General features: G+C 43.1%; 1 protein-coding gene and 1 long non-coding RNA gene across 3 annotated transcripts in view; one reads left to right on the top strand and one right to left on the bottom strand.

Annotated features, from left to right (window-relative positions):
* The window catches only part of LOC139818622 (uncharacterized), a 106,156-nt gene that overhangs the window by 50,183 nt on the left and 28,194 nt on the right, over positions 1-27,779 (top strand). For both annotated transcript variants that reach the window (XR_011733463.1, XR_011733462.1), the window contains exon 2: positions 5,877-5,980. This is a non-coding gene — a long non-coding RNA (uncharacterized lncRNA). The remainder of the gene's footprint in view (positions 1-5,876; positions 5,981-27,779) is intronic.
* On the bottom strand, positions 132-25,970 carry LOC139818621 (uncharacterized). The gene is made up of 4 exons (XM_071787415.1): positions 23,603-25,970; positions 3,281-3,544; positions 2,676-2,905; positions 132-1,295 (listed from the first exon to the last, which is right to left on the bottom strand). The coding sequence occupies exons 1-4, from the start codon at positions 23,742-23,744 to the stop codon at positions 954-956; spliced, it is 978 nt and encodes a 325-aa protein (XP_071643516.1). The 5' UTR covers positions 23,745-25,970; the 3' UTR covers positions 132-953.

Raw genomic sequence — 27,779 nt, 5'->3', positions numbered from 1 at the left:
TGCTGCGTGTATCGATTTATTCTTTAGTATGATAATGATCAATTGATCTTTTATATTTGTGATAATTACCATTCGATAAAATTGTTACGCTAAAGAGGATGTCTGGTGCGCGAGAAATGTACCAAACCAGGTTGATTAAATAATTGTTTTATTACTGCAATCGCTTCGACGATACTCTGGATCGTGTAAAATCGCAGAACAAAAGCGCCGTATCCCTTACTTTACACATAGAGTTCTCTCTCTCTCTCTCTCTCTCTCTCTCTCTCTCTCTCTCTCTCTCTCTCTCTCTCGCATGTCTCGCTGAGGAAGATCGGATGTGGAGAATATAGTCGAATTAACCACATACTTATGCTACGTACGCCGAGGTTGAGCCGTACTTAGGATTACGACCCGTATACACTTATGTTTCTTAAACGATATTTCTGGTCTGACGAATGATAGATATATATTTCTCTCGGAGGCGACGTTCCAGCCGCGCGTTAGCCTCCTCTCGCGCGCGAATCCCGATATATCGCTCCACGTTACTTTCATCGTGTTTCCTCCGTCATCCTCCGCGGTCCTTCCGTCCGTTTAATTATACACGACAATTTGTAATGCTAATTCACAATTATACACTATGTACAATCGTCGTGCGCCCGCCGCCGTTCCGACCTACTTTACGGTAATGTTGTATTGCTATATCTCCGACTTATATACGATATACGGGGTGTTCTAAACACTGTGCACACATGCGAGCGAAACGTGTGTGTGGATTGCGCGGAAATTCGGGACGCACTGTTGTGTGCCGCACTCGATTGACAGAGATAAGCCGATGATGATACGCGATACGTTTTCCTGGATCGCGAGAACGTGTAGAGACGTATACACTAATTAGCACGTACTTTTAAAGGTGTCGGCGCCGCGGATTCTCCAGCGTTGTCGATCGCGAACTAGCGCAACCGGCAGCCGACATATTAAACACGCAGAAGTCTGAGACTGTTGTAATGAATCACGTGAATCACGGTCATCGTCCAGCAAGTTAAAATGGAGTAAAGTTCGACGTTCGACCTTGCGCCCGATCTAGGGGGTTCTTGGGCGAGACGCTGGTTGCTGGCGGCGAGAGTGGCAATTTCGATGGTCTTGAGAGGTTGGTCATCAGCGATTCCCGGTAGTGTCGACTGACAGATCAGAGTCAGGCTGCCGCCGGAAAAGTGATGCCGTTCCAGGCGCATTGTCAGGCCCAACCGCGTCGCGGAGAGCAGCCTTCCGTCTATGTTGCCACCTCCCCGCAAGTCTTTGGTTAAGGCTCTGTTCACCTAGAATCAGCCACAGAGCTTAAAACTGTAATTTACGGAGACCGTATATTTTAACTTTAATGGCGGTAGGATTTATGCCGTAGCCGCGTGTTTCCGAAATATTTAATAATTAAAAAAGACTGCAAAGGAAGATTCTAATTTCGGCCTTCGATTGTAAATTTAATCGAGTCTCTTGAAGGAAATGGTGACAGCTCTAAAACGTCGTTTGTTATATCAATTTTGTCTGATTTTTATTGTACAGCATATTTTTGTCAGCGTAGCAATCCCGTTGCGCGAGTTTATTCTCGAGGAATTAATTTGTGGCTCGTAGCTCTCTGTATTTATTGAGACTTGAACATGCGGCCGGTTAGCGGGCGAAATAAAAATGCCCATGCGAACTGGCCTCGCTTGACAAATTGTCGTTGAATAAACCGAGTAGTACCTTCTCGCGAATGACGTGCGCAGCGTAGCATTGAATAATGGGAGTTATGTGGTTCCTAGTTCACTATACTCGCTTAACAGCCCGCGGAAGCGAGCTTTGGATTACGTTGCGCGATTAATTACGAAATTTTCGCTCGTTTCGTGTTCTGCCGACGATATAGGATGCCCTAAAATGGCCTAAAAGTAGCTAAATAATATTTCAGGGATAAATATTCCGGTCAATCTTAATAAAAATGTATTAATAAGTTTTTTAAGTTATCAAAGTCAAATTCAAGCTAAAAAAACTGAAAATCTGCATTTGATTAACAATTGTTTTTAGAATAAAACAGCTATTCCTTGTCCAACACAATCGATTTCAATGCGCGAGCGGAAGTTTAAGGACGTTCTCTCGTCCTTATACTAGAGAAAATCGATTTTCTTAGAATTTTCTTGAAACTGTGAATATACGTTAATTTAGGTGTGCTTTATGCGTGGTATAAATTTCAGTATCTCTTCCGGTATAAAAAATCAAGATACTGAGCCTCAAAGTTTCAACTTTTACTAATGAAAAGGTTTTCCAGGCCAAACGGTAAGAGATACAAGGTTGGCCAAAAGGACCAAAGTTGCTCCTCTCGTCGAGTTCTATAAGGAAAAAATGCCAAAACTAAAAAAAATTAAATTTTAAATTTTTTTTTTGAAACTTTGAGGCTCAGTATCTTTATTTTTTATACCGGAAGAGGTACTGAAATTTATACCACGCATAAAGCACACCTAAATTAACGTATATTCACAGTTTCAAGAAAATCCTAAGAAAATTGATTTTTTCTAGTATAAAAACGAGAGAACGTCTTTAAAAACGTGCCTCATATACATATACGATATACAATCTCGGAAGATTGTCTTCGATCGTCTCTTTGAATTCATGTGACCCCACGAAAATTTAACTGAAACCCTCGCTCGACGAATATATCATCGACTCACCTCTTTATCGTTCAAAATGAACGTTAAAACTGCCGGAGGGTAACTCAAGCCCGACGTGCACTCCGCTTGGAGGATCTCGCCGACTTCGTAAGAAGGTCGCACCCCCTCGAGTACCGGAGCACTTTTAGGCGGCACAGCCACGCTCATGTTCGCCTCTCTGTAATCTGTCTCAAAACTCGGCGCTTCGGATGACACCTCGCAGCCATAAGACCCCGCCAACTCGACTTTACCTGTGATATCAAGACAAAGAAAACAGATATAAGCTTAAAAAAGGCGAAAAAAAAATTTTTTTTTTATTTTATGAATATATCTGAATAAGCGATGCTAAAACGCGATTCTTTTGAAGACCCATCAGAGAACCGATTATTTATCAACTTTAGATTATTAACTTCGACTTCACTAAACTGATGAGATATCATTAATATCTGAGATAAATCTAAGATAAATAATTGAACTTTCGACATTAACTTTAATTCTACAATAGTCTACATCTCGAAATTACATTCTGCTACAAAAATGATTGAAATTGTACAGGAGAGATTTATTTTTTACACGAGAGATATATAACAGTGGATGTGCTCTTGTAATTCTCGCTTGTCGCGCACCTTTGCGGGTGTTCGGGCCCAGAAGTGTCACTTGTTTGTGGTCACTCTGGCTGAGGTCGATGTACAACCCGCTGATATTTTGAGGTCGCTTGGGCGTCAGTGATCTCGGCATGTATCTGAAGATCTCCTGGCCGTCTTTATTCCACGTTACCGAATACAGATCCTTACCGCCGAGATCGTATTCGCACTTGAGTATCACCCTCTCCCATCTTGGATCGGCGATACTGGGCACTTCTAGTTTTCGTATCTCCAATCCGGCAACACCTGTGCAACAAAAAGCACGAACAATTTTTTTACATTTCTGTACATTTAAATATATACTATTGTAATAGCATAAACAGAGGGTGCGCTATAATAATATTAAGCGTCGTTAGGATACAAATAATATTAAATAGTATTGAATTAATTTAAGCTGCAAATCTTCCTTCAAAAACAAATGTATTTATATCTAAATAAAGGTAAATTTTGCTAATAGGATTTAATAACTAGATTAATATTGAAATGCAATACTGATATGATAATAAAATTGCCCTGATTTATTTCTTTGTATTATCTTACGCTGAAATAAATCCCAGAATTTAATTCATTTACTCTGTACGATGATACAATGGAACACAATTCGAATAATTTAATTGGCTGGTAATTATAAAAAATTAATCCGACGTTGAAATCTCGACTCCCGAAAGATCTCGGAAAATATAGTTATTAGTGGAAAATTTTCGACCCCCGCAAATGGAAATCTCAGCGGGAAATGGCTCCGCGATAGTTGACATGCGCGCATTAATTTATTTAGCGTGCATCCGCAGAGCGATCGGGACAAATAAAGCGGTAATTAAAAATATTCGATCAACCGAACGCAATTGAGTACGCCAAAGCGGCCTGAAATTTAAAGTGGTCGTGAGAGCCAATTATTATCGTGCAAACCTCTTCAGAATGCAAACAAAAAATTCATCCGCAGCCATTCTCTCGTCGATAATGTATATGCGGTTTACAAAGGTTGCGGGAAAATTTTGTGCACTAAATAATACATGATGTGATAACAACATACGTCATCATTCTATGTAATCGAAACTTTGATGACAAAAAGAGCTATAAATGCCATTTTCCGAGAGAAATTAATCCAAAAGTATCTTTTACTGTATCTCATCCCAAAATGAGGATGTTGCGAACAAAATGACAGTTGTTCGCTAAAGTAGCTTTTCCTACGATTTTTTTGGCACTTGCAGTTTGAGGTAAAATTCGCGATTATTTCGAAATAGTTATACTGTTACATTTATGCTGAGCGAAAACTCACTCGCAAAGAAGTAGATACAGGCTCGAAGTTATTTTCTCTTGTGACCTCGTTCAAGATTCATTATTAAGCTATCCATTATATCGTGTCACAATTCCGTTATGGATTGCTAATATATTATTTACTATTTGTGTCCCACGTGTATTGATAACGTATTTATTTTTCTTTCGGTTTGTTGTTTGGAAAACTATAGGACAGTTTTGCTTTCATATCATGAAATATAACTATAGCAAATAAAACTATACATATAACAATATGTGTATAATAACAATATAAAATATAAGAAGTTATTTCATTTTTTTGTACACCCATTTATTTAAAGACAACGGTCATAACGACGTTAACAAAACGGGAGATTAGAAGAAAAAAATCGTCGGGGATAGTTATTTTCTTTCTTCTCACGTGCGTCAACACATACGCAGAACACGTAGTTACATAGCATTTATTGATTTATTTTGAGAGTACCCCTATTTTGATAACACTCAATTTTATGGCACATCGATGTTTTACATCGTTTCGAATATTGCTACGTATTTTTCTGTTAAACACACACACAAGCCGGAACACAAAACCAATATACGTCGAAATTTTATGTTCAACGATGTTTTACACTTATAAACGCGCGGTCCTCATGACACGTCCAATCTTTATACGATAGCTTCTCCCTAATATAGCTTTCATTAATTTACGTTTTCATTAATGGACGTTGACAGTCCCGTTTCTTCACGTGTATACGGCGCGACTGTGTTTTTCTTCTCAGCCGAGGAGTTCCTGTCTGGTTAACAAGTGGTTTCGCGGCGGTTTGACTATTCGCTTCGCAGAACAATAACGAGCCCTTTTAAATAATTTGTCGGCTTTTCAGGGCTTTGTGTTACAGTAAGCAGTAGTTAACCGAGAACACAATAGAGCTACGCGGACCCCTTTGACCCCGTGCCTGTTAGTCCGCAGGGCTGACGAGCACGGCTGGTTTCGGAGTGCAAACTCTAGGACAAAACCGCGGTACCTTGCTTCTTTCCCGCGCGTGCCTCTGATACGAAATATTCGTCTCACATTGAGTAAAGTATATTGTACGGTATTGGGATACGAATGCTTCCCCGATGTGCTTTACATTCCAAAGACGTAAATATTGAACAGCGTGTCGAATGCGCAAATGCGTGGAATTGCGAGTACGTTAACGGCAAACAAGTAAACTGACATGATATGATCAAATTTAGCATGTTCCTAAAATCATTAATTTATTATTTATACAATTAAAAGGGTCGTTTAAAATGATTATTAATTTTAGACCGATTGTTTTTGTTACAGGGTAGGATGATGATCTGGACTGAGACGATCGACTGGTGATCCAGCGTTGCAGGCTAATTCGGATATTGTCGTATAGTCTGTCGGCTAACTTGCGTGTTTTGAAGGTACGATATCACGGCGCACAATCGAGCGGTCCGTCAGTCCTTTCTCTCGAGCCTCTGTTTTTCTGTTTGCGAACACGCGGGCTTCTCTTGCGAGCCAATTAAACCAGCAATTAGCTTAATAAATTAGCGATTTAATTAATATGCCACGCGACAGGACGGACGGACGGACAGACCCGGCTCTCAAGACAATGGCGAGCGAGGCCATTTTCGAGGTCGACGTACCGTCGAGGGCCGTCCACTAGTGTACCCTGATTAAAGACTCCCACGCGTATCGGGGAATCCCGAAGGATCAGAGCGGTGGGATTCCTTTGAAGTTCGAGGATTGATTCGCCTTGTCGCGGGTTCGAATACGACGAATACGAACAGGACACGGGGCTTCCTTATTCGCCGCGCTGCTGATCAAATGCAAAGCCGATACTTTGAATTTTATTCCACGCCGTATATCCGGCAAGGGTCTAATTTTACCTTTCTCCAACTCTTTCTCTCTTTCTCTCTCTTTTTCTCTCATCCTTTCGCAATGATTTTGATCACACACTGATTATTCGAGAAAGATTATTTCACCGTTATAATTTACTCAGTTTACTCAATTTTTATTGCTAATATTTTGTTTTACAATAAAGTGCATAAAACTTCATATATCCCTTTATATTGTTTTAATAAATTTTATGAAAATCGGGTTTTATTCCATTCCGCGCGTTTATCGCTTTATACAATACGTCGCAATTTTCCAAATATTGCATGGCAAAACTAAAAGGGGGCATCAGTGATTTATTATGAATAATTTATGATCGGCATGCCATTTATTTTTCGTTGATATTATTTCTCAGTATGCGCGCCTTCTCGCCCGCAGCTGTGCTGTGTGCGAGCTTACAATTCAGGCTTACGGGCGCAACAGCTTCCGATGCATCGAACGCGGCCAAGTTTTTCTTATTCATTGCACGGTTGATCAAATGCAAAGCCGATACCTCGAGTTTCATTCCCTTCCGCGCGTTTTACACCGCGGCGAATAAAAAGTTTCGACTATTCATCGTCCCCTCGTTTCTTCGCTCTTTGTAAGTAACGGTGAAAATCGTATCTGTCCTTTTTATGTCTTAGCGTAGCTCATTGACAGCGTTATGCAAACTTTTCATAAAGAATATATTTTAAAGAATAACAGCCGGAGAAAGGATAGGCGGATGTAAATCCGGTATGGTAAATCGATATACAAAAGAAAGAGTAAAGGTACATTATGTTACACGGTTATATGATTCTTTAATAATACGATTCTTTAATAATAACAATTCCAATATAAGTCTGGAATTCATATTTTCTCTCGTGATATTCGATAATATCGCGATATTCCGTGTGTCGAAAATAAATAGTTCGGCGTAACATAACCGGTGCATTAGTCACGGCAGGCGCGTTATTGTTTGCCCTTTGTACCTTTCGTTTTTCTCTGGCCACGGGACACCGGCTGCGTTTCTGGCTGTCGCGAGCAACAGTTTCCGGCGCGCGGTGTACACACAAGGTTTCCGATTCGCGCGACAAACTATACCCGTGCCGCGTTAATCGCGTTATTTGCCCGCTAATTAAGCACGCGCGATAAATTTGGCGCCCAGGCGGCGGCGGGAGGTGGCGTGTTTATTTGTATGTCGTCGCACGTCCACACATCGATACGCTTTGCTCGTGATTCTTTTTTACAGCCCGCGCCGGGCGGGGAGTAACCGGAGTAACTAACGATCGTAGTTGAATGTATTTGTACTCGATTTCTCTCTCTCTCTCTCTCTCTCTCTCTCTCTCTCTCTCCCCCCTCTCTCCTTTTGTTTTCCTTTTCCAAAGATGTGCCATTGCAGTATCGAGAGTTTGCGGAATACATTTCTAGTTAAAGGCCGGGACTTATATGCGCATCGCGATTTATGAAAACCCTCCGGGGCGCGCCGCGTTTCACCCTATCTATGGCACGGAAAAACGTTCAATTTTGGGAAATTTCTTGCGGGATGTTAACAGCAGGTGGCCGTTTCCGAGTTAATTCGGGCTCTCCCGCTTTGTTCGGTTTGAAACGATTCGTTACAGCAGAAACTATTTATTTGCGTGAGAGTTGAAATAGCAGTAAATTTTTTGCGCTCGTAATTCGAGTTCTCATTCTTTCGTAACGAGACTATTGACCCTATTAAGTCCCAAGATATGTCACTCTTTTTGAATCTTGCTTAAATTCTTAGCTTTTAAAATAATTTATTGCTGCAAACATTATTTGCATGAATTACACATACGAAATAAAATTTATTAAATATTACTTATATCATTGTATACATTTTTTAGTTTGATAGTTAGGTAGAATATAAAAACGAATATAAATTGGTTGAATAAAAAATTTGCATAAATATATACAGCGCGGAAACAAAACTGCGATACGAGTTGCCGTTAATTGCTTGCATTTAATTTCGATTGTTCATTTATTCATGAAAATCGATCGTTCGTCGTACCTTTAATTAGCACTGTACAATCAAGGAAAGAACGGCGATATGAAATTTAAAAACAACACGTTGCAATTACCTGTTCCATCATTACATCGCAATTAGTAATCCCTTTCAAATAATCTTCTTTTGTATTCGAATTAAACATAAACATGTTTGATACTTAAAAATGTAGCAGCAGTTATTATTTTTTTACCAGCACATGCATATGCATATTATTTTAATAGAAGAAACATACATTACAACTCATATCCAAAATTGCCATGTAATATTGAGCATAAAGGAAAGTGCAAGAAAATAAATATTTGTCGAACAAGATATAGAACTATGATTTCGTGTATATAGCTCGCGCGCGTTTCTGAAGATATTAAAATCCTCGCTACTTAACACAGCAATATAGGTAGTCTTCTTGAAGGGAGGCGAGGAGGGAAGGGCTGATTAACACGAATTGCTCGAAAATTCAAGAGCGGCTGTGGGAAGACTGCTGGACCGTTTTACGAGATGTGGGCGGGTCAGGAAGTCAAATGACCAGTAACCAGCGCGAGTTCTTCGCCGCCGCGACGGAGCAGAGACGTCCGCTTCGTCGTCGAGCGTTGTGCTTAAGTGACTCATACACATCACACGCACACACACATCTAACACTTTGCTCACGCGAGTAACGCTCCTTTCCGCACGCACACACACACACACACGCGCGCGCGACGCATTTAATAGTGCTCCCCCGCAGCGCGCACTCTCGCAATCAGTTTGGGTAATCTTAAACGTCGGGGCTGGCTTTATCGCATATGCATATTCACTACCGACGCGATAAGCGTGTATATTAAAGCTCCCAGGCCACTCCTACAGGCAAAATGAATACCCGCGACTACACAAAACTATCATGTGTTACACGATACGCTCATGTAATAAACGCGATGATTTCGTCAAACGTATGTAGTTGCCTCGAGATTTGGGAAAGATAAATAATCGACAGATTTTAGAAAAATTCGAATATATCATTTACATATTCCAGCATTTTCATACATTATCTTAATTTTCGACCGTTATGCGCTACGGACGCGTCTCCTCCTCGTTAAAGGAGAATTATATCTCGGCCATCCTTTCGATGGCGACCGTGTTTGAGCTGCGAGCGTTACGAAGAACATGCGGATGCAGTTAACGGCGTAATTGGCCGTTTTAATTGGTCGTATTAATTGTTTACTGGCGGTTGCTACGCCATCGAACGCGTCGCGAGACCGACGACGTGCACCTTCCTTCCTCGAGCGCGCGCAATTCTCCTCGTAATAATTATCGCGTCGCGAACGCGCTTATATATACACTCGCGTAATTCACTCGCCGCCGCTCGTGACCGAGCGCCGCGCACGCACGCACGCACACGCATTTCACTTCAGATCGTACACGCGCGCGAACGGACATCGTAGTAGACGGGACATGTGCCATGCGGCCGCAATTGGCTGAAATTAGTGACGACATTGTTCAGTTTACTCTCCGTCCCCGCAATTGCCCCCTTTAATAGCTGAGCAGGCACGTTTCTTTACGACGCACTCGTTCCACAATGCGCGGACCGTCGTCAGCCGGGAGAGAAATGGAGTGTCTTATTGATGTTCATCAAAAAGCGCTGCGATTCGAATAACGTTCGAGTACCGCTTAGCATTTTCTTTGCGAACGCTCGAGAGCACTTCTGGATAGCCCGAAAGACGTATTATTTACGAACTTTGGCGATTGAAGGCTATACTGTTATTTGAAAGGAACAATATATTATAAACCTTTAACAGCACAATCAAATTCTCCCCGGTCCTCTTAAAAAATGTATAATTTTATTATATTGATATACATAAAATCACACACACACACACACACACACACACACACACATATCTAATTATTACACATTTTACTATACATGTATATTTACAGTATAAATGATATATGTGCACATCACGTATCTTAAAATGCAAAACTATTTATATAATCATGTTTATTAATACTCTCGTCTCGTTTCTATATAAAATGTCTCCTGTTTCACGCGGGAGTTACTATAGTTACCACTACACAATATGACATAATCGATCGATGATGATCGCTCGAAGATCTTTGTGGAACGAGCCAATTAATTGATGTACATGTATGTATGCGTGTAATCAGTTCCGATGAAACCGTTTTATCAAGAAATGAAGTGTGACGCGGGAGACCGCGGCAAATGGACACCTCGCTAAGTAATCGCTAAGTACTCAAACGAGGACCGTTCGTCGCTAAGTACCGTACTAACATCGTTTCCAATTGAACAAGTAATAACCGAGCGGAATCTGCGTACGGCGGAAATTGATTGCTCGTTCAGAAGTGAAATCAGATAAATTTCGCTCGCTAGGTAAACAAAGTCGAAACCTGGATACCTGGCAAATTCTATCAAAAGATCGCCATTAATCATCCACTACTTAACAACTCTCGCGGTAAAAAAAAAAGTTTAGAAAACACAGAGGGAAGAAAGTTATGAAGAAAATTATTATAAAAAATCTGACGATACGTATTTTCATGTCCAGCGTTAATTGATTGTCATTCTTCACGGAAGGAGCCACGTCGATAGTGATCGATATATCCAAAAGGAGAAGTCGTCCGTATAAGCCGTGAGATATTGCAGTGTTCGTCGACACGAAAAACGTGAGCAGGATTTAATTTGGGACTATAACGACGGCGATAAGCAGGAGAGAAGAGAGAGTGAGAGAGAGGTGGCGGTCCGATAATTGCTTCTCAAAGCCGGACCATTCTACGTCGCTCTCGCTCTCGCTCTCCTCGGACCACGGTATTCCAGCCACGGGCTATGCATTAATTCGGGAACGATCCCGCGGGAGGAGTAAGGAATGTCGTTATAGCCGACTCGGGCCACTGCCGTCGTTGTGTGCCATCGTTGCACCGTTCCTCCAAGTTCGGATAATTGCTTACGAATTTACCCGGCGCGGGCGTGCGCGCGCGCGCCGACCCCATGTAGGTTTTCTTGCCCGGCCACTGTCGCTGTGATACTGACAGCGCGTGGTGTGGTTACTGTTACGGTCACTACTCTCTCTCCCGTGTTGCAGCTGCGCCGGCCAAGCGGCGATGTAGGTGCACGGAGGAGCCCCGGTGTCCCCCGGGGCGCGGACGGTCGGTCCGAGGGACGCCGCAGCCGAGGAGAGACCTTTGTCGTCCTCCGTGTAAATTAACCATCGGATGCAGATCGGCGGGACGGTATTTATGGTGTCTCTTACCGCAAACCGACCGCGATAGTATTAAGGTATGATCCGCATACCTCCCTTTACCAATCAGATCAAAGACAAGGTTTGTGATATTCGAACAACGATGCCGAGAGAACTCACGAATATACAAATACATATTCTCTATAATTTTCGTATTTCTTTCATATATTTTTCTATTAATTTAAAATCAATTTTAAAATATTTAAGTACAATAATTTTTGTTGTATGTTATTTTGATTTAGCTATTATAATTTAAGTATATATAGTTTTTTGACGTATTTTGGATTTGATCTATATACTTACCATTTTTAAAGCAAGTTAAATATTGGTGAATTTAAAATCGTCCCGTTTAACAAGCGACGTTTCTGCATTAACTTTAATGCTTTGACGTAATGTATTTTAAATGGAATGTTACGGACACAACGTCGCCGGTTGGAAAGTTAAATAAAAATTGATACCCGAGCAAACGGCGAATCAACTTGCATAAATGATACCGAGATACGCGACGGACTCGGAAAAAGAGGGCAAACTTTGATGTTATTTCGTCTATTATGCGAGCTCAATGATCCCCGCCATTCTCGCAAATTTCTCTTCTGCAGCTGCACCGACGCGATGCAGATGCAAGTATAGCGTTTGAGCAAGAAACGCAATACGGCATTACGTGTACCAGCGCGTCATTGTGTTGTCTACTACCGCGTAAAGTAAACAGCAACGGGGGACAGAAGTAAAGCAAATTTACGGTAATGAAACTGCAGTAAAGTAAGTTGCAAGCAAAAGGAAACGTAATTAAATCTGTCTAATTAATCTTTCGGTCGTGGTCCCCACACGACGACTCCTGTAATCCGTATCCTGCTCCGCGCGCGTCCCATCTTTCTTCAAAGGCATTTCAAATGACGACTATCTCGCCCGCGTTTGTTCCGCGTATTTGATTAAGAAGATTCGAGAGCGAGCTGCTCCCACGTTCCAATTTGCCGCCCGAATAAAATGAGAGAACACCGACACTGCTAACTTAATATTGTTCGCGATTGTTTTCTTATTAAACGATTTACTTCTTGTTAAACGGGAGTGCTTTGTGATACAGCGCGATAAGTACTCAATCGTGAAAATAGCTCGCAATTTCTTCGCCGAGGTAAAGTGTCGCCGGCAGATAATGTAGATTTTAAACAAAGGAACATTGCGACAAGAAACTCGAAGCGCGGGCGGTTTTGAATTTCATTCGAGGGTTTTCCTTTCGAAATGATTTTTCTCACATTTATATACGGTCCTTTTGAAATCATCGTCGCTGTGCTGTGCTGTGCTTCGAACGTTGCGCACTCCTCTGGATGCGGATCCCGGAGGGGCGCGCAATTGTGGCGCATCAGACTGCGGAATGACAATGTGGGCGGAGGGTAGTAATCACGACAATAGAGGAATAACCGTATCCGCTGTTGCCTAGTTTCATATAACGAGATTGCCGATGATAGCAATCGCGGTTGCGGCGAAAGGAGAGGGGTAACGTACCGGGGCCCTTTTGAGCCCCCCTAATTAATGCTGGCGCGCGCGCGCGCACGCCCGCGGAACTCTCAATTGGACTGAGCTTGATGCTCTCGAAATATGACTAGGTATTCGTAATATCGTGCATGTCAAACTTTAGGCGTGCGAAACAGAGGCCGTCGCCGTTCGTTCGTTACGCCAACTTTCGTGCAATTTGTTTATTATTGTCGCAACGAAACTATAAGCTCTCTCTCGTTAATCTGCATAGTTAATAAGAAGCTATCGCACGAACAGCCGCGTACTTGTTACATTTAGATTCTCCGCTGCGTTTTAATACGCATCTTGAGCAATTACAAGTTACTTATTTTACACTTCTTACAATATCCTTCTGGCATTGAATATTCAGATCACGCCTCCGCAATGAAACAACATTGTACAATGAAAGATAAAGTCTCAACTAATCCCTAAGGAAGCAATTTATATATAAAGTTTAATTTTAATTAATTTTAATTTGAATTCTATTTAAAGTCGTTTGTTTTCATATATATTAACATTTGGTGTGCTTTCTCATATATTTTAAGTATTTATATAATCATTTTCATTATTATGCAGAATTATCTCTTTCCAGAAGAGAATAGTTACAGCATATATGTGTAACAGTTAAAAATAGATTTTATTTTTGGAGGCAGCAATACGCGCGAGATGGCGAAGAGCGATAACCGTCGAGCTATCGTAGGTTTCGCGCAACACGTTCGTCAATTGCGCTTATCTCTCTCGCAAGCGCGGCTCTCGCGGCATGCAGACCGTGATTTTTAATTGCGCCTCCTATCGCGGCTTTTTGTCCCGCCAGCCTTTTCTCCCTTTCGTGACGACGGTGCTCGACATCGGCACGATAATAAAGTCCCATCGGGACGGCGAGGTATACACAATTAGCGCGCTTGTGACATCGCCCGTTGTCTCTGGATTGCCAGCGAGTGCCTAGGCGGACACGCCGCGCCGTGTGCCGCGCCGGCCATACCGCATTACCACTCAAATTCGCAACGAGAGGAAACTCCGCCGCGATTGTTCCATAATTCGTTTCGTGCGGCCGGCGCGGCGCGCGGAAATTCCATCCAGCGCGCGATATAATATTTGCTTTCTCTCTCTATTCTTCCCTCTCATGTTCCTCTCATTGTGTTTCTCGCGCTCAGAAAGTCCCTACATATTTTTCTACGTTTTCCCTTTAATTCCTCGCATGTCGCATGTGTGTTCTCTCTAATTGCGTGGGACACAATCCGTCCGGGCGAGAGCATCACGGGCGCGCGTATGCGAGGAGTTACCTCGAGACTCGATACTCCGGCTCTATGTTTACTATAGCAGATAATAACGAGGTAAGCGGGGGGCTTTAACCCCTCCTCGTTACGTGCCGGATCGCAATTATAATTTTATTGCGGCGGAAACGCGGCTTACCGAGCCCCTTCTTGGCCGGCTAATCTCCCCTTTCCTTTTCTCTTTTCTACCTTTTGTGTAAATGACGCGTTCCAACACGACACGACGACAACGACGACGACGACGATGACGATGCAACGTCGACCGTCGCACGTTCGCATTTGATGTTCGATCGTGGTGAGAGAGCTTCCGTTATCGGACACCGAGTGCTGTCCTATACGAACGTTTTCGTCGCGACGCTTTCGAAAAGCATCGTTAACGGCTCCGATCCGGGTCAAATGCTTCTCGCTCCGTGTGCCATATACACGCGCGCGCGCGCGCGTGCTGCAAGCAACGCGTAGAAATCCGCAAACGCGTGTTTCTCGCGTATCGCGAGCGCGTTTGAGCGAAAGCTCTCGTTGGCCGTCGACCGCAACGCGCACTCGAAATGTAATGCATAGATGTGCTCGCGCGCACACGTTTGGCGTGCGTTTGTATGGCGTGCATCCGCGCGTGTACGTGAGTGGTGTGTGTGTGCTTGCGTGCGCGCGCGCATTCGCACGCGCCCGCGGGCACACTTGTAATTCGATTATTAATTTAATAATCAATCATCGACCGGGTACCAAATCGCATTAGCGACGCCCGGCTGAATCACGCGGATCGCCCGGATGCCCGCAAAATGGTGAGAAAAAGCTATGCGCGCTTTTTTTCATATCTCTCGCATGAAATCAGATGCGACGCGACATGCGTGTGTGACATTTGTCGATTCGGGAATCAAACAATTTTCGATTGGGCAGAATCAAGCGAGATGTGCGTGTTTCAGAATCTGCGGTCCCTAAAATTTAAAAAATTGGAGCCAGAGCCTGATGGCGTGGATTGTTGGTATCAAGGATCTACGATAATCAAAGTTCTGCGATAGTCGACCAAACTAAACTAACTATTTATCTAATAATGAATTCGATATGTTATATCTATTGTTATATTGATAAATTAATGAAACCAGACGGTAGAGTAAATTTATCATACAGTGTATTTGAGATACAAAACATACACTATTGATTTGTAGTGTGAAATTATACTCAATTCGAGTCACTTTTAATCATTCCTATAGGTCGCTGCTCCTACTCACTATGTTATTAATTTAAAACAAAGATGATTTAACTAAATCAATGGAGTTAAAATAATATTGTGTTTTGTGTTAATAAATTTTGACATGCACATATAATACTCAAAAGTAAATGTTATTTAACTCACACAAGGTATATTGATTTAAATTTTAGCCTTTAATATTTAACAATGTATCTTCCAAAACGCAAAGCGATATTAATCTTCCAATGCCCTCGTTCAGCAAACGACGTTAGCACTCTTTAGAGTACGGCGTTGTTTTTTCAGATCAACACAGTTCTTAAGCCCATATCACTCTACGGATTAGGATTGAGATTGGATTGAAATTTAATTAATCATTATAAAGAAAACTAATCTCAAGTTTAGTGAACTTTGCTCCGATATGAGCGTTCGCCTCATACGAGGACAATGGAAGGTTAAGCTGTATTTTCTGAGGTGTTGGGCTAACAATAAGATGAAACACCGCAGGGGTCTGCAATCACGTTGCTTCTGAAACTTCGTGGACCTTCAGCACGCCGCGAAACGTCCACGTGACGGAAATTGTTTTTCCCCGTCGATTATATCGTTCGTGGGGCGGATGTGCCGAAATGCAGTGGCCATGCATACGGCAGGATGCATGCCCGATCGGACGCGGAGGGGGAGCTTTTAAGCGAACGCGCGAGATCGACAGCCGAAAGTGGTGCTCCAACGTGCCGGGCCCGCGCGTATCGTCGCCTCTCATTTTCCTATTGTTTCTGCGAGCGACGTCGAGCACGCGGCCGAATAATAAATGCGATCTTCTCCTCTCGCTCGCTCTCCGTGTCCGGGTCGTGGAAAACTCAGTTTTGTGGACATGGACAATGGCGATCGAATGTACGGACCAAAACGGAATTACTTCTCCCTTCCTCTCTTTCTCTCTCGTGCGTTGTCAATTACGCGTCGCGCCGCTGCCGCAGCTAGGTCGAAAGAGTGAAAGAGAGGACCCGTCGTCTCTTCCGTACGCGATTTTTTCCCCCGCGCTCTTATTGTTCTGTCTCGATTATGCTCGAGAAAGCCACTCGATTAACGTCATCACGGGCACGCGATTATGACACGAGTCGCGGAGCTTCATTAACGTGTCGGCGGACCTCTCTACATCGCGGATCGAGCTTCGAGTGTTTCGTTATGCCCCGCGCAATAATACGAGACCGCTTTCAGGAAATCATCCGTTAAAATCTTGTGGGGAAATTCTGCGTTGAAGCGTAGAGAGCTCGCGCCTTCCATCACGTAAACAGGATAGAGATGAACGGGGTATTATTTTACAATTTATTTTACGACTAATAATTTATTTCATTAAAATATGTATCACGATTTTAGAAACATATTAGCACTGAGAATTAAAATACTCTTAAGCGAGTTTCTACGCGAGTTACTTACGTTCGTACTTACGTTCGCGTTCTCTCTTCACTTGATTCGGAATTGATTCGCGGCAGGATATATACGGGGTTCAAAGGGAGACGCGGACGACGTAACGCAAAGTACACTCATCTCGATTACTCCAATTGCCGCGGCTCACGAAACGCCATGGTGCGTGCATCGTCGTGCGCTTATAGCTCAATGGGAGACAAGCGGCGTGAGAGAACGATGATCGATAGGCCGTTCACGGCGACATGGCCGATTACGGTAATTAAGTGCGGAAACAAATATGAAATTAATACTTGCGCTTGTCCGTCACGAAACGGTCCCACGGCGCTATTAACCGCACGCGACGCAATGTGCATATGCGTGTGCATGTGTACGCACAATATACCGACCGATAATCGCGGGTATCGGTTTGCGCACCTTTATTATGGGTGCCATTGTTAATTGCGGCCATTGTCGAGTGGTCAGGTATATTCCGACGTTCGCGAAGTTAATGCCCCATATTTTCGATCGGGTGCGCATCACGGAGAGATAGACGCCATCACCGGGACTGAAGAGAGAGAGAGAGGGATGAGGAGAGGGGGAGGGGGTAGGGACGAGACAGAGGGAAAGTACGCTATTGTGCGTGCCGATTGAATCGAGTCGCTCCGCATTGTCAATTCCGACCGAGCGCGACTCGTTTACTTCGAAACTAACGGTTGTACACGACGCCGTTTAAAAACCGCTTTCACCAGTTTCACCGGAGCGAGATCCGCGTGCAGGAGTGATGTCTGGTTTTTTTTTTCTAGATTCACGACATATGATATCCGTTGTGGCGAATGCGTTGTCGGCGGATAACGCGAGTCTCAAGCGAGCAGTAAGATCTTTAAGCATATATGAATACAGTCATGTCTTCCAAAATGACGCAGGTGCATGACTACACGATTGCCGGTACGCGGCTGCGGTTTGAAGTGAATTATATACATGTACTCTCGAGCCCCGACGATCTTAATACGTTGATTGCCAAATACTTGTTAATTTCTAATTGGCGTGGTCTGTCTAGACGTGAACGCCAGCTGTTCGCCGATTCGATTTATAAAGGGGAAAATAATAATTTGATTGCAAGTTTTGATGAAGAATGAATATAATTAAGTAATATATATTAACCGTTTGAAGCACATATCATATTTGATGTTTTTTGAAAAAAATATATTTTTTTTATTCTGATTTCTTTAAAATATCATATTTAAGTGGTTTTGAGTCGCCGATTCCGAATCTGTAATAAAAATTTCAAAATTCACAATGTTGAGTCAATAATAGTGGCGCAAAGTCCGAGCAATTTTTGTTGTATAAAAAAATGTACTATAGTAAAAAATTTTGTCTGTACGTGATATACCTACTAAAATTAAGTATTCGGAGGTTTTTGGGGTTACTGAAAATTTTCAAATTATTAAAATATAAGATAGCGGAAACTGAAATTGCAAAAAGTCAAATTTACACCATAAATTGATATCCAAGATTTTATTGAGTTGCTGATTTTGAATATGAAATAAAAATACAAAAATTCAAAATGGTATATTTAACATAGCGGATCAAAGTTGCAAAAAATAAATTGAAAATTAGTTTTAAAAAATTGCAAATTAATGCAAAATCTGATTCCAAATTTGTGATCAGCGACCTCAAAACCCTCTGCATACCAAGTTTCAACGAATTCGTATGTAAAGAAAAATATATGCTTTAAAGGGTTAAAATAGCATTGATATAAGTGACATTAGGTATAAAGTTACCTAATTGTAAAGTGGCAGTCGTCTGCCACTTTACAATAAGTTGTCTTCTCGATGCGCGAGCGAGAGTTTTAAGCGAGTTTCGGGAGTTCCCCGAGATCGTGTAAGTCCTCGACGGTGAGCTCTTTCGAATTAATCGTCGGCGCGAGATTGGATTTGCCGTTCGCTGTACCGGGAGCGGGGGGAGGATTATCTCAGGAGCAGACCAGAATCATCGCCCTGGCAGGATTGCACGGGGGGGGGGGAGGGGTCCTCCGGCAGGTACTTCGACAACGCGCGGTCTGGAACGCGGCGAAACCATCTGTCTTATTGCCGATGCGCGCCATTCCCTAATCCGTCCTCTCACGTCCTTTACCCCTTGCGTGTTTACGTATGAAAATGACGCACTCCGGCGTGATGGGCTCGGGTGTATATTCTGCTTCCTAACACGCGCCCCGGCTACACCGAAACGAGGGTCCGACCGACTCCGCGCGCACGCGGGAATGACCTACATTATGCGCGCCCCCGTTAGCACGCCGTGTTATTATCCCTTCCCCCATTCGAAAGGCCATCTTGCGAGATCATTAATCTCGCGTACCTACAGAAGCTGCCATTAAGGGGAATTATTTGAGAAGTGCATTATTTTACGGACGATACTTACAAAGGGGAGTTCTTAGACTCGAAGCTCATCTATATGTGCACCGGCGAATTATTAATTTTCTGAAGATCGATAATTCGCTGACCTCCGGGCGCGGGATAAAGAAACGCTTAAGAAAGGCACTATTTAAAATAACATATATGCATGTGTTTGAATACGAGGCGCGAATAAATCGCGAAGAGAATAGAACGGATGAAACAGCGGGTTTTTCGAGCCCGGGACTTTCTTCCCCGAGCCAGACAACTGTACTACATTATACATGAAACATGTCACTCGCTATTTTGGAAGTGGATTGATTAATGAAGAGGTTCCTCTCGCAATCTATTTAATATGCGCATTTATTCGATAAGTTTCCTTTATGATCAGTCGCGATCTATAATTCGAATCCGCGCGGTCTGAACGGGACGACGTTCGCTCGTGGTTGTAAATGTAAGAGATGCGCTCTGTAGACGTGACTATAAAATACAAAAGTTATATGCGCTCTCGAGACTTTATGTGAAACGCAAGCTGACACGTGTTATTCCCTGTGTGTCCCTCACCATGGTGTCTGTAATATTTGTGCACTTACGTACGTACGTACGTACGCCGTTCACGGAATGTTATTAAGCATGATAATAATTCGACTGGAATACCGCAAACCCTTCGTAGCGACCGATCGTAGCGGGGCGATAAGAGCGAATTAATTCCCTTGATGCTAGCTTCGCTAGAACGATCCTACTCGCACGTCACGCATACAGCAGTTCACATCCCTCCTCATCTGTTCGCAGGAAACTACAAGAAGCCGTTGGGCTTTATTCTAGCTTCTGTTATTGCGGCACAATTTTGCGCGTAAAATTTCGCAAGCCAATATGGCCCCAATTCCGCCTCTGACCGCATTAAAGAAGTACCTGAAATCGATATTTCTAAAAATTTTACACAGCAACTTTCTAACTGAGCGAAATATTTAACGTTGAAATTTAGGACGGCCTGATGGCGAGCTGAGCCGCACATCAAATGTAAAATAAATAGTAAAATCTTTGGCCTTGGGTGCATTTTAATCTTAAGACGATTAATGCTACAAATAACACGTCGCGAAATTTTCGCTTGGCATAAATTAAAGCGCGCGCGAGATTCTTTTTTCAACCATTTCCGCCGTGTACCGGTTATCTTTAATATATTTAATCTGCGTTTCGCGTATATTATAGGACCGTGTATATTACAGTCTGTTCAACGCGCCGATGAAACAACTTTTGCCATTTGCCATCGTGATTCTCTCGGTAGCGTTCGCGTCGATGGAGTCACTTGTACTCTAATCCGCGGGCATGAGTTCGAATCTCGCTCGCTAATACCGCCAAAGAGGCGCAGCCGGATGAGGCTATCGGCGGACCACTCTTGAAAATACTGCGAATAGGTGGATATCACAATCAAATGTAGCTACAGTTAGCAGGTATTACCAGTAATCTCGCGTGACTGCCCCCTTTTCATGCTCGCTGCGTATTATCCTGCAAAACGGTAGCGCGCCGTATCGCAGCCCATCAATTCGTTCGATAATAAGTTTTAATCAACGTATTAGCAGTTTAATTGTTAACTACTTTATAAAAGCGCACTTTTGTCGCGGCATCTTTTAGAAATACACGCAATATTTATCGCTGGATTGATTATGCAATATGATTATGTAAAACCCCGATTTGCGATAAAGTCGACGAGATTAATTTATCGATCGATTATTGGCTTTTATTATTCCTTCATTCATCTGTGTATATATTTCATAAATATTATACTTATACTGATAATATTATATCACATCGTTTTTCATACAGTTTGTATAATTTCTGTCATTTTAGAGATAGATAACATCATATATCAGCTTTTGTTCACGGACCGAGGGAACGTTTTTCGTCGACGGAACTTAACCGACCGGCGCGGCGGTAGAAGGGGCGATTTCACGAATGACATAGCGAGTCAACCAATAGTAAAATTTTAATGAAACCTGGCCTAAAGTCCGCCCCGCTTCCTCGACAAACACCGACAAACGCGACGTTCGGCTGTGGACGTCTGAGATTACGCGTCTGAGCGCGATATTCTAATGGACGGCAGGCAGCCGGCCTTTCTCGTGCATTTAGCCGAATGGGTTAAAACTGCGGTTATTTGCAGTGCACTTCGATCGAATTGGCTGCCGTTTGCATAATCTCCTTCCGTTGCCCGCCGCCGCGTCGCATTCGTCCACATCCGTACGCCTTTTCTTTCTACCGGATCTCCTCTCTTTCTCTCTCTCTTTCTTTTCCCGGTCTCTTCCTTCTTTCCCGAGCGCTTTTCTTTTTCCCATCCGGTCGGTACCTTCCATCCACGAAAACGATCGCGTTTCTTTGTTCGAAGCAAGCAGGAAATTTAGGTTCCACTACGATCGTGCTTGATTTATATCCGTCGATCGATCGAGTCTCACGACAAACGGATTCGTTCGCCTCGCGCGCTTGCCTCGAGGGAAGCTTGATCACGGTAGTCGCGGTCAGCGCGCGCGGAGCGAACGAATCGTCTCAATTACGATTTCTTGTCGGGATCGGATTTTCTTTGCAGGTCGGGACTGCGTTTACGCGAGCCCGTCGACCGCGACGTCGACCTCCGACGGTGACACGAAGGGACTACGTGCCGGTGCGCGTTCTTAGGAGAAAACAAATGACACACCATGATCGCCCTGAGTTTTGCACATAACCGATTTGAATAAATTTTCACACAGCCGTAAAAATTGCCCGGTCTTGTCTCTGACACACACTGAAATTGCGAGATTGTTTCCACAGCGTGGAATAAAAATATTTGTTTCAAGAAATTTATACGGGCGTCCTTGGTCCGACATATTTTTCTTGAGGAGAGATCTCGCGACGTAAAATAATCTCGGAAACTTAAGTATCGTTTCTTCAGTATATGAGATCCTCCGATCAAAAGGGTCGCCGTGAAGCGTAATTTACGTTTAAAAGATCACGTATAAAATTATCATACTGTAATCACAGATTTTCGCGTGAAACGTGACGTGTGTGTGTGTGTGTGTGTGTGTGTGTGTGTGTGTGTGTGTGTGTGTGTGTGTGTGTGTGTGTGTGTGTGTGTGTAGATTTAACGAAAATTTATGGCTCAACGTAAAATCATTTCGCATTAATGTTATGAATAGCGCAGAGCGCGGCACAAAGCAATAACGGTTAATGTCCGTAATAATTGTTCGCTGCATATTATTAATACAACTTAATTACCGGTAAGCAATCTGCGGTATATATCTGCGACAATTTCAGTCACCCGGATGGAATGTGTAATAGTACTGAATTTGCGGTGTTACGAGCCCGAGTCGCTTTGCACGTGAGTTACATCGGTTACTCTAAGTTTGTCGCGTTACGCGGGACGACACCGAGTTCTTGTTAAATTGCTCGTCTTTTGCTTACGCGATCCTGATATATATATATAAATATGTATGTATGAATGTTGTATATGTGTCATCGCGTATATATATATATGTGTATCATTTACACAGAGGCGTAAATATGCACATGTACAATGTATTTCATTGTATATCGTTCAAAGTGAAAATTTCCCGCCGGGCGTTCGCTTTAAACGTCGCTGAATATTTATGATCCCAATCTCTTTTCAGCCTACGGTAAAACGAGGTTTACCGCCATAATAGCGATGGGATGTGCGTGGCGTATCCGCGATGACTTTAATAACTAGTTACCGGATTAATTGCGTCACTTTGTCACCGTTAATTTACCTATTAAGCACTTATCGGTGGAATGACGTATCACGGGCGCGCGGCACAATTATTCATTATGCTAATTGCGCGCAGCTCTGCCGTAGATAAATCTTACTCGCTCTTTTCGATCGTGTAAATGTCATCATCGTGACGTTTATATCGGTACGGAAAAGGAAGCTGTTCCGCAGCTATTCGAAACTCCTCGTTGTATAATTTAAAAGTGAGATCTCGAGGGTGCTACGACACAGTCGGATTTATATATATTTCAAAAAATTCAGAAAATCTCACTCGGGAGGATTAAAAATACGCTGCGATCAAAGGGCAGCATGTAAATCGCAGTCGGTCTTAAAATAGTGAGGAAAAAAAAATAAATTATGCAACGAGGAGGGAGACGGGAGGAGAGGGGAGAGAGAGAGATGTCCTGGCGAGATTAAAGCTGCCTTACCTGTCGTCAGAGTAGAGCAGAATAGCGCTGACAGTAGTACGAGCTGCATTTTAGTCAGACACTTGCCGCACCTGGAGCACGATTCGTCGCCGAGCAAAGTGGCGCTCCACTTCTTCTCCGTCTGCACCCTCGAGTACTTCATCGTTCACTTGACATTTGCGCGCGGGGTGGGGTCAGAAGTCAGATGGGGGGAGGATAATCGCGGCCGTTTGTACCGTTTGTCGAGAAAAAGAATGAGAGTTATACCGCAGAATTTGCGCCGTCCGGGAATTTCCGCTTAATCAAGTCTGCCGCGGACTCGTATTAACGAACGCGCTCTTCCTCGTTCTTCAGCGGATTCGACGACGCTACGTGTTCCTCGCTTCCGAGGGAAGATCGTCGGCATCGAAATTCGATGCTTTAGAAACAGTCGAGCGCCGTCCGCATTTGAATGTTGATTTCGATCGTAACCGGAAAGCGGAATTCCTGCGCGTTCGCCGCCGATTTGTCCTCGCCCTCGACGTCTCTCCTTGCACGCTTTTCGATTCTCGTCAGAAGATTCTTCTCGCTGCTTTTTAAGAAGAACCGGAATACCGATCACGCGCGCTCGAAAAAAATTCCACCCTGCGTTCGGATTTAATGGAACGCGTGGAATTTCTCGACGTTCCCGTCGTGATTTACCTCCGCGTCCCGATGTCGTTTTTCTAATCTCTGCTCTTTCGGAAGATCGTAAGGATCGATAAAAGTACCACTTGCGAATTAAATCAAAATTGAATTATCACGTTCCCGTGGTTTATTTGTTCAACCTGGAAATTTTCTCGATTCCACGCGAGCAGAAACGTTTCTCGACACCGTGTTTTTTCGTGGAAGCCACACCGGGCAATAAGCGCACCTTAGCCGTCGTACATCCGCGCGAAAGTAGTTTCGCTATTACTCCGGCTTACTTCGGTCATTCCGCAGAGGTCCTCTCGGGCTTAACGATCCTCCTTTTATCGTCAGTTGTTAGACGACGGGGCGCGCTATTTCCGCCGTAAACGTTGTCCCGTAATGTTTTTCGTCTCCCGCAACTTCCCTCGGGCGCTTTCGCGAACTTTTTACGCGAAGGCTCGGCGTCTCTTCCGTTTTCTCTTTTTTTCCCTCTCTCTCTTCTTTTTTGCACGCTCGACGTTGCCCAGGTGCGCGCCGCGCTACCGAGTACACGTATATATTTCCCCGTCAAACGGATATCACTCCCTCACGAAGCTGGTCCCTCGTTCCCTCGTTCGCGCTGCGAAACGACCCTCCTTCGCAAACGCGCGCATTAACGCCGCTCCCTCCGAGTCTCGCTAATTAACGCGCGGAATGAACGTCGATGCGTCTCGAGAAGTTCAGGCTTCGCATCGGATTTCTTCGCACGAGATTGGATGAGTGTGCTCGAAATGGAAACGAACAAGTTTCGCTCTCTCTCTTTCTCTCTTTCTCTTTCTCACCGGTGACTCCTCATCGTTGATTAACCGGCGTCTCCGTCGACCGCGGTTCGTTAGTAATGTCAAAGCGAAAGCCTTCGCGGTAGAGCGGCGCGAAATACCTCGTTGTAAATTTCATCCGGCCACCGGCCGGATCACTCTCGCGTCCTCCGGATCCTCTTTTATCCTCTTTCCGTTATTTCTCTATCGCGTGACGAGAGAGAGGGGGGGGGGGACAAATCGTCAGTGATCAGTGAGCGTGAATTTTTGTTCGCGTTTATTTCGCAGCTCAATGAATTCCTCGCGATTTTTTCCACCGCCGCGATCCCTTTTTCTCCGCGGATCGGAAAAAAATTCCCCCCGACGTTTGCAGATTCTCGCGGAATCAAGTCCCAGACGCAAAATACGGCGATGCACCCACGTGATACTTTCGTTCCCTGGCCACGTGCTGCGATCGCGATTGTCGCACCTTTTTATTTTCTCCCGCTGCGATGTACTTTCGTCACGAAGTACGCGGCTTCTTGCATCGATTATCGTTCTAATTCACATATTTCTCAGGTTTGTCAGTCGTCACTGTATCCTTTTTCACCAATGGTTCCTCACGCGTATCCTCGTGAGCGCACTATCCACTCTCGAACACACGCCTCACCGATTTCGCCGGCGACTGCAATCGAATCTCTCGGCTTAATGAACAATCCCGCGAAAGTTATATATCACTGTTAATGCACGTTTTTTTGTAATTGTTTTTTTTTTAAGTTAACAAAGAAAAAAGAAGTCACGCCGTTCAGCGAGCGTCACTCCTCTCCGCGTCACATTTGAGAGGAAGTCAGTTTCCGCGAAACATGCGTGATACCGTGGATTCGTGGCAACGAGCGACCCGGCTCCGTTGTTACAGGTTACCCCGAGAACCTTTACCATCGGCAGTTCGTAGTTGACAGAAACCCTTGGCGGGAGCGGTACAACGAATAAGGTGCCACTCCCACCCGCGCATGCTCCACCACCACTCTCCGGATCATGATCCCCTTCTCTCCTCTTCCTCCTTTTGCTTATTTTCTCCTTTCCCCTTCGTTGTGCCCCTCTCTCGCCTCCCCCTGCCCCGCTACGGCTTTCCGTCTCACGCATGATCCCCCCATTTACTGCATTTTCAAATCATTTTCTCTCGCTCCCATTTGTCGAACTCCTCTTCCTTCGTTTTCTCCTTGGTCTCTCCCTCTCTTGGCAGCACCATCATATAACCGCACGTGGTGCTGCCGTCAGAGTGGGGCGATCCATAAACCAATTAATTCGGGTAATAAACTCGACCGGAGGGCGACCTATTCGGCGGACCCTCGCCTATCCCGAGAACACGCCGCTGGATCCTTTTAGCGACTTTCTTCGACTTGACTCGCCTTTGTTCGACATGGTAAATCGGCTTGCCACATTGGAAGCTATCTCTCTATCTTCGTTGAAACAAGCTTAACCCTTTGGCCACGTATGGCGTGTCAGAGGGATGTGGAACGATGTCTGTCAGAACGGAACGATGGATTTACGAGGCTACGCGGATTTACGAGGCTGCTGCTCCTTTCTTTTTCGAGGCCCTACGCTCAACTAATTTAAAACTCATTCTTCACAGCTTTTTAATTGAGCACAATTAAGCACTTGATATACTGATTTATACGTAACAATTGTTCAAGAACGACAGTCGTTGAACAGTTGCAAATTTTCGGAGATATTACGAAAGTTTTATGAATTATTAGATAATAGAAGATATTTAAATATATATATATATATATAATATTTAATTAATTAAAGTGAAAAAAAAGACTCAATGCAAGAAACTTGGCGCTGCTAGACCAAGTACGGTTGAAATAAATGAATAAATATGATAAACATGTATGATACGTGTGTGTCATTTTTAAAAGGTTTAAATTAAAAATTTTATGTGCGTTTTTGTTATCTTATTATATCTCGAGATCTAGCAGCGCGTCAAATTTTTTGCTTTAAATATTTTTTTATCTTAATTAAATATTATATACATTAAAATAATTTCTATTATCTCTTGGTGAGTTTAAAAATATATAATCTTTTAAAACGTTCATCATATTTCCTCTTTCATTTAGCGCAATTTTCTTATTTTAACACATTTTTTTGAAAAAAATGTTTAACATTTTTAAAATCGTGAAATGTTAAACAACATTACAAATTATTTATTTGAACATTTTTTTACGGAAACCAACAGCATTTATGTTGCGATGCACAATTACTTTACATTTTTGATTGGATATATTGAAACAAAAGAATGAACACGGCTCGTATGCATCAAAAATTGAAAAGGGCCAATGACCGAGTAACAATAGATGTTAAATAATTAATTTATTAATTTGCAAATACAATATATAAATTAGTATGTTTTACATTTCATCGAGTTTTCTTCAGCCATAACATAATAAAACATTTAAAGACGGTAATATATTGACGTATCATAGAGAACAGATTGAAATAAGTCAACCGTTGAAACAAACTATATAAAAGTAAGCAAAGAAAAAAATTCAACGTTTGACTTATTTCAATCTGATCTCTATGATACGTCAATATATTACCGTCTTTAAATATTTTATTATGTTACGACTGAAGAAGACTCGGTGAAGTCGAAATGTACTAATTTATATGTTGTATATATGCAAACATCAAATTAATAAGTTCATTATTTCACAACTATTGTTGCTCGGTTATTGGCCCTTTTCATTTCAATTTTTAAAACAATTTTTTGCAGT

The sequence above is a fragment of the Temnothorax longispinosus genome, chromosome 9 (assembly GCF_030848805.1).
Source record: "Temnothorax longispinosus isolate EJ_2023e chromosome 9, Tlon_JGU_v1, whole genome shotgun sequence".
NCBI classification, from domain to species: Eukaryota; Metazoa; Arthropoda; class Insecta; order Hymenoptera; family Formicidae; genus Temnothorax; species Temnothorax longispinosus.
This window is presented reverse-complemented; position numbering and strand designations above follow the sequence as displayed.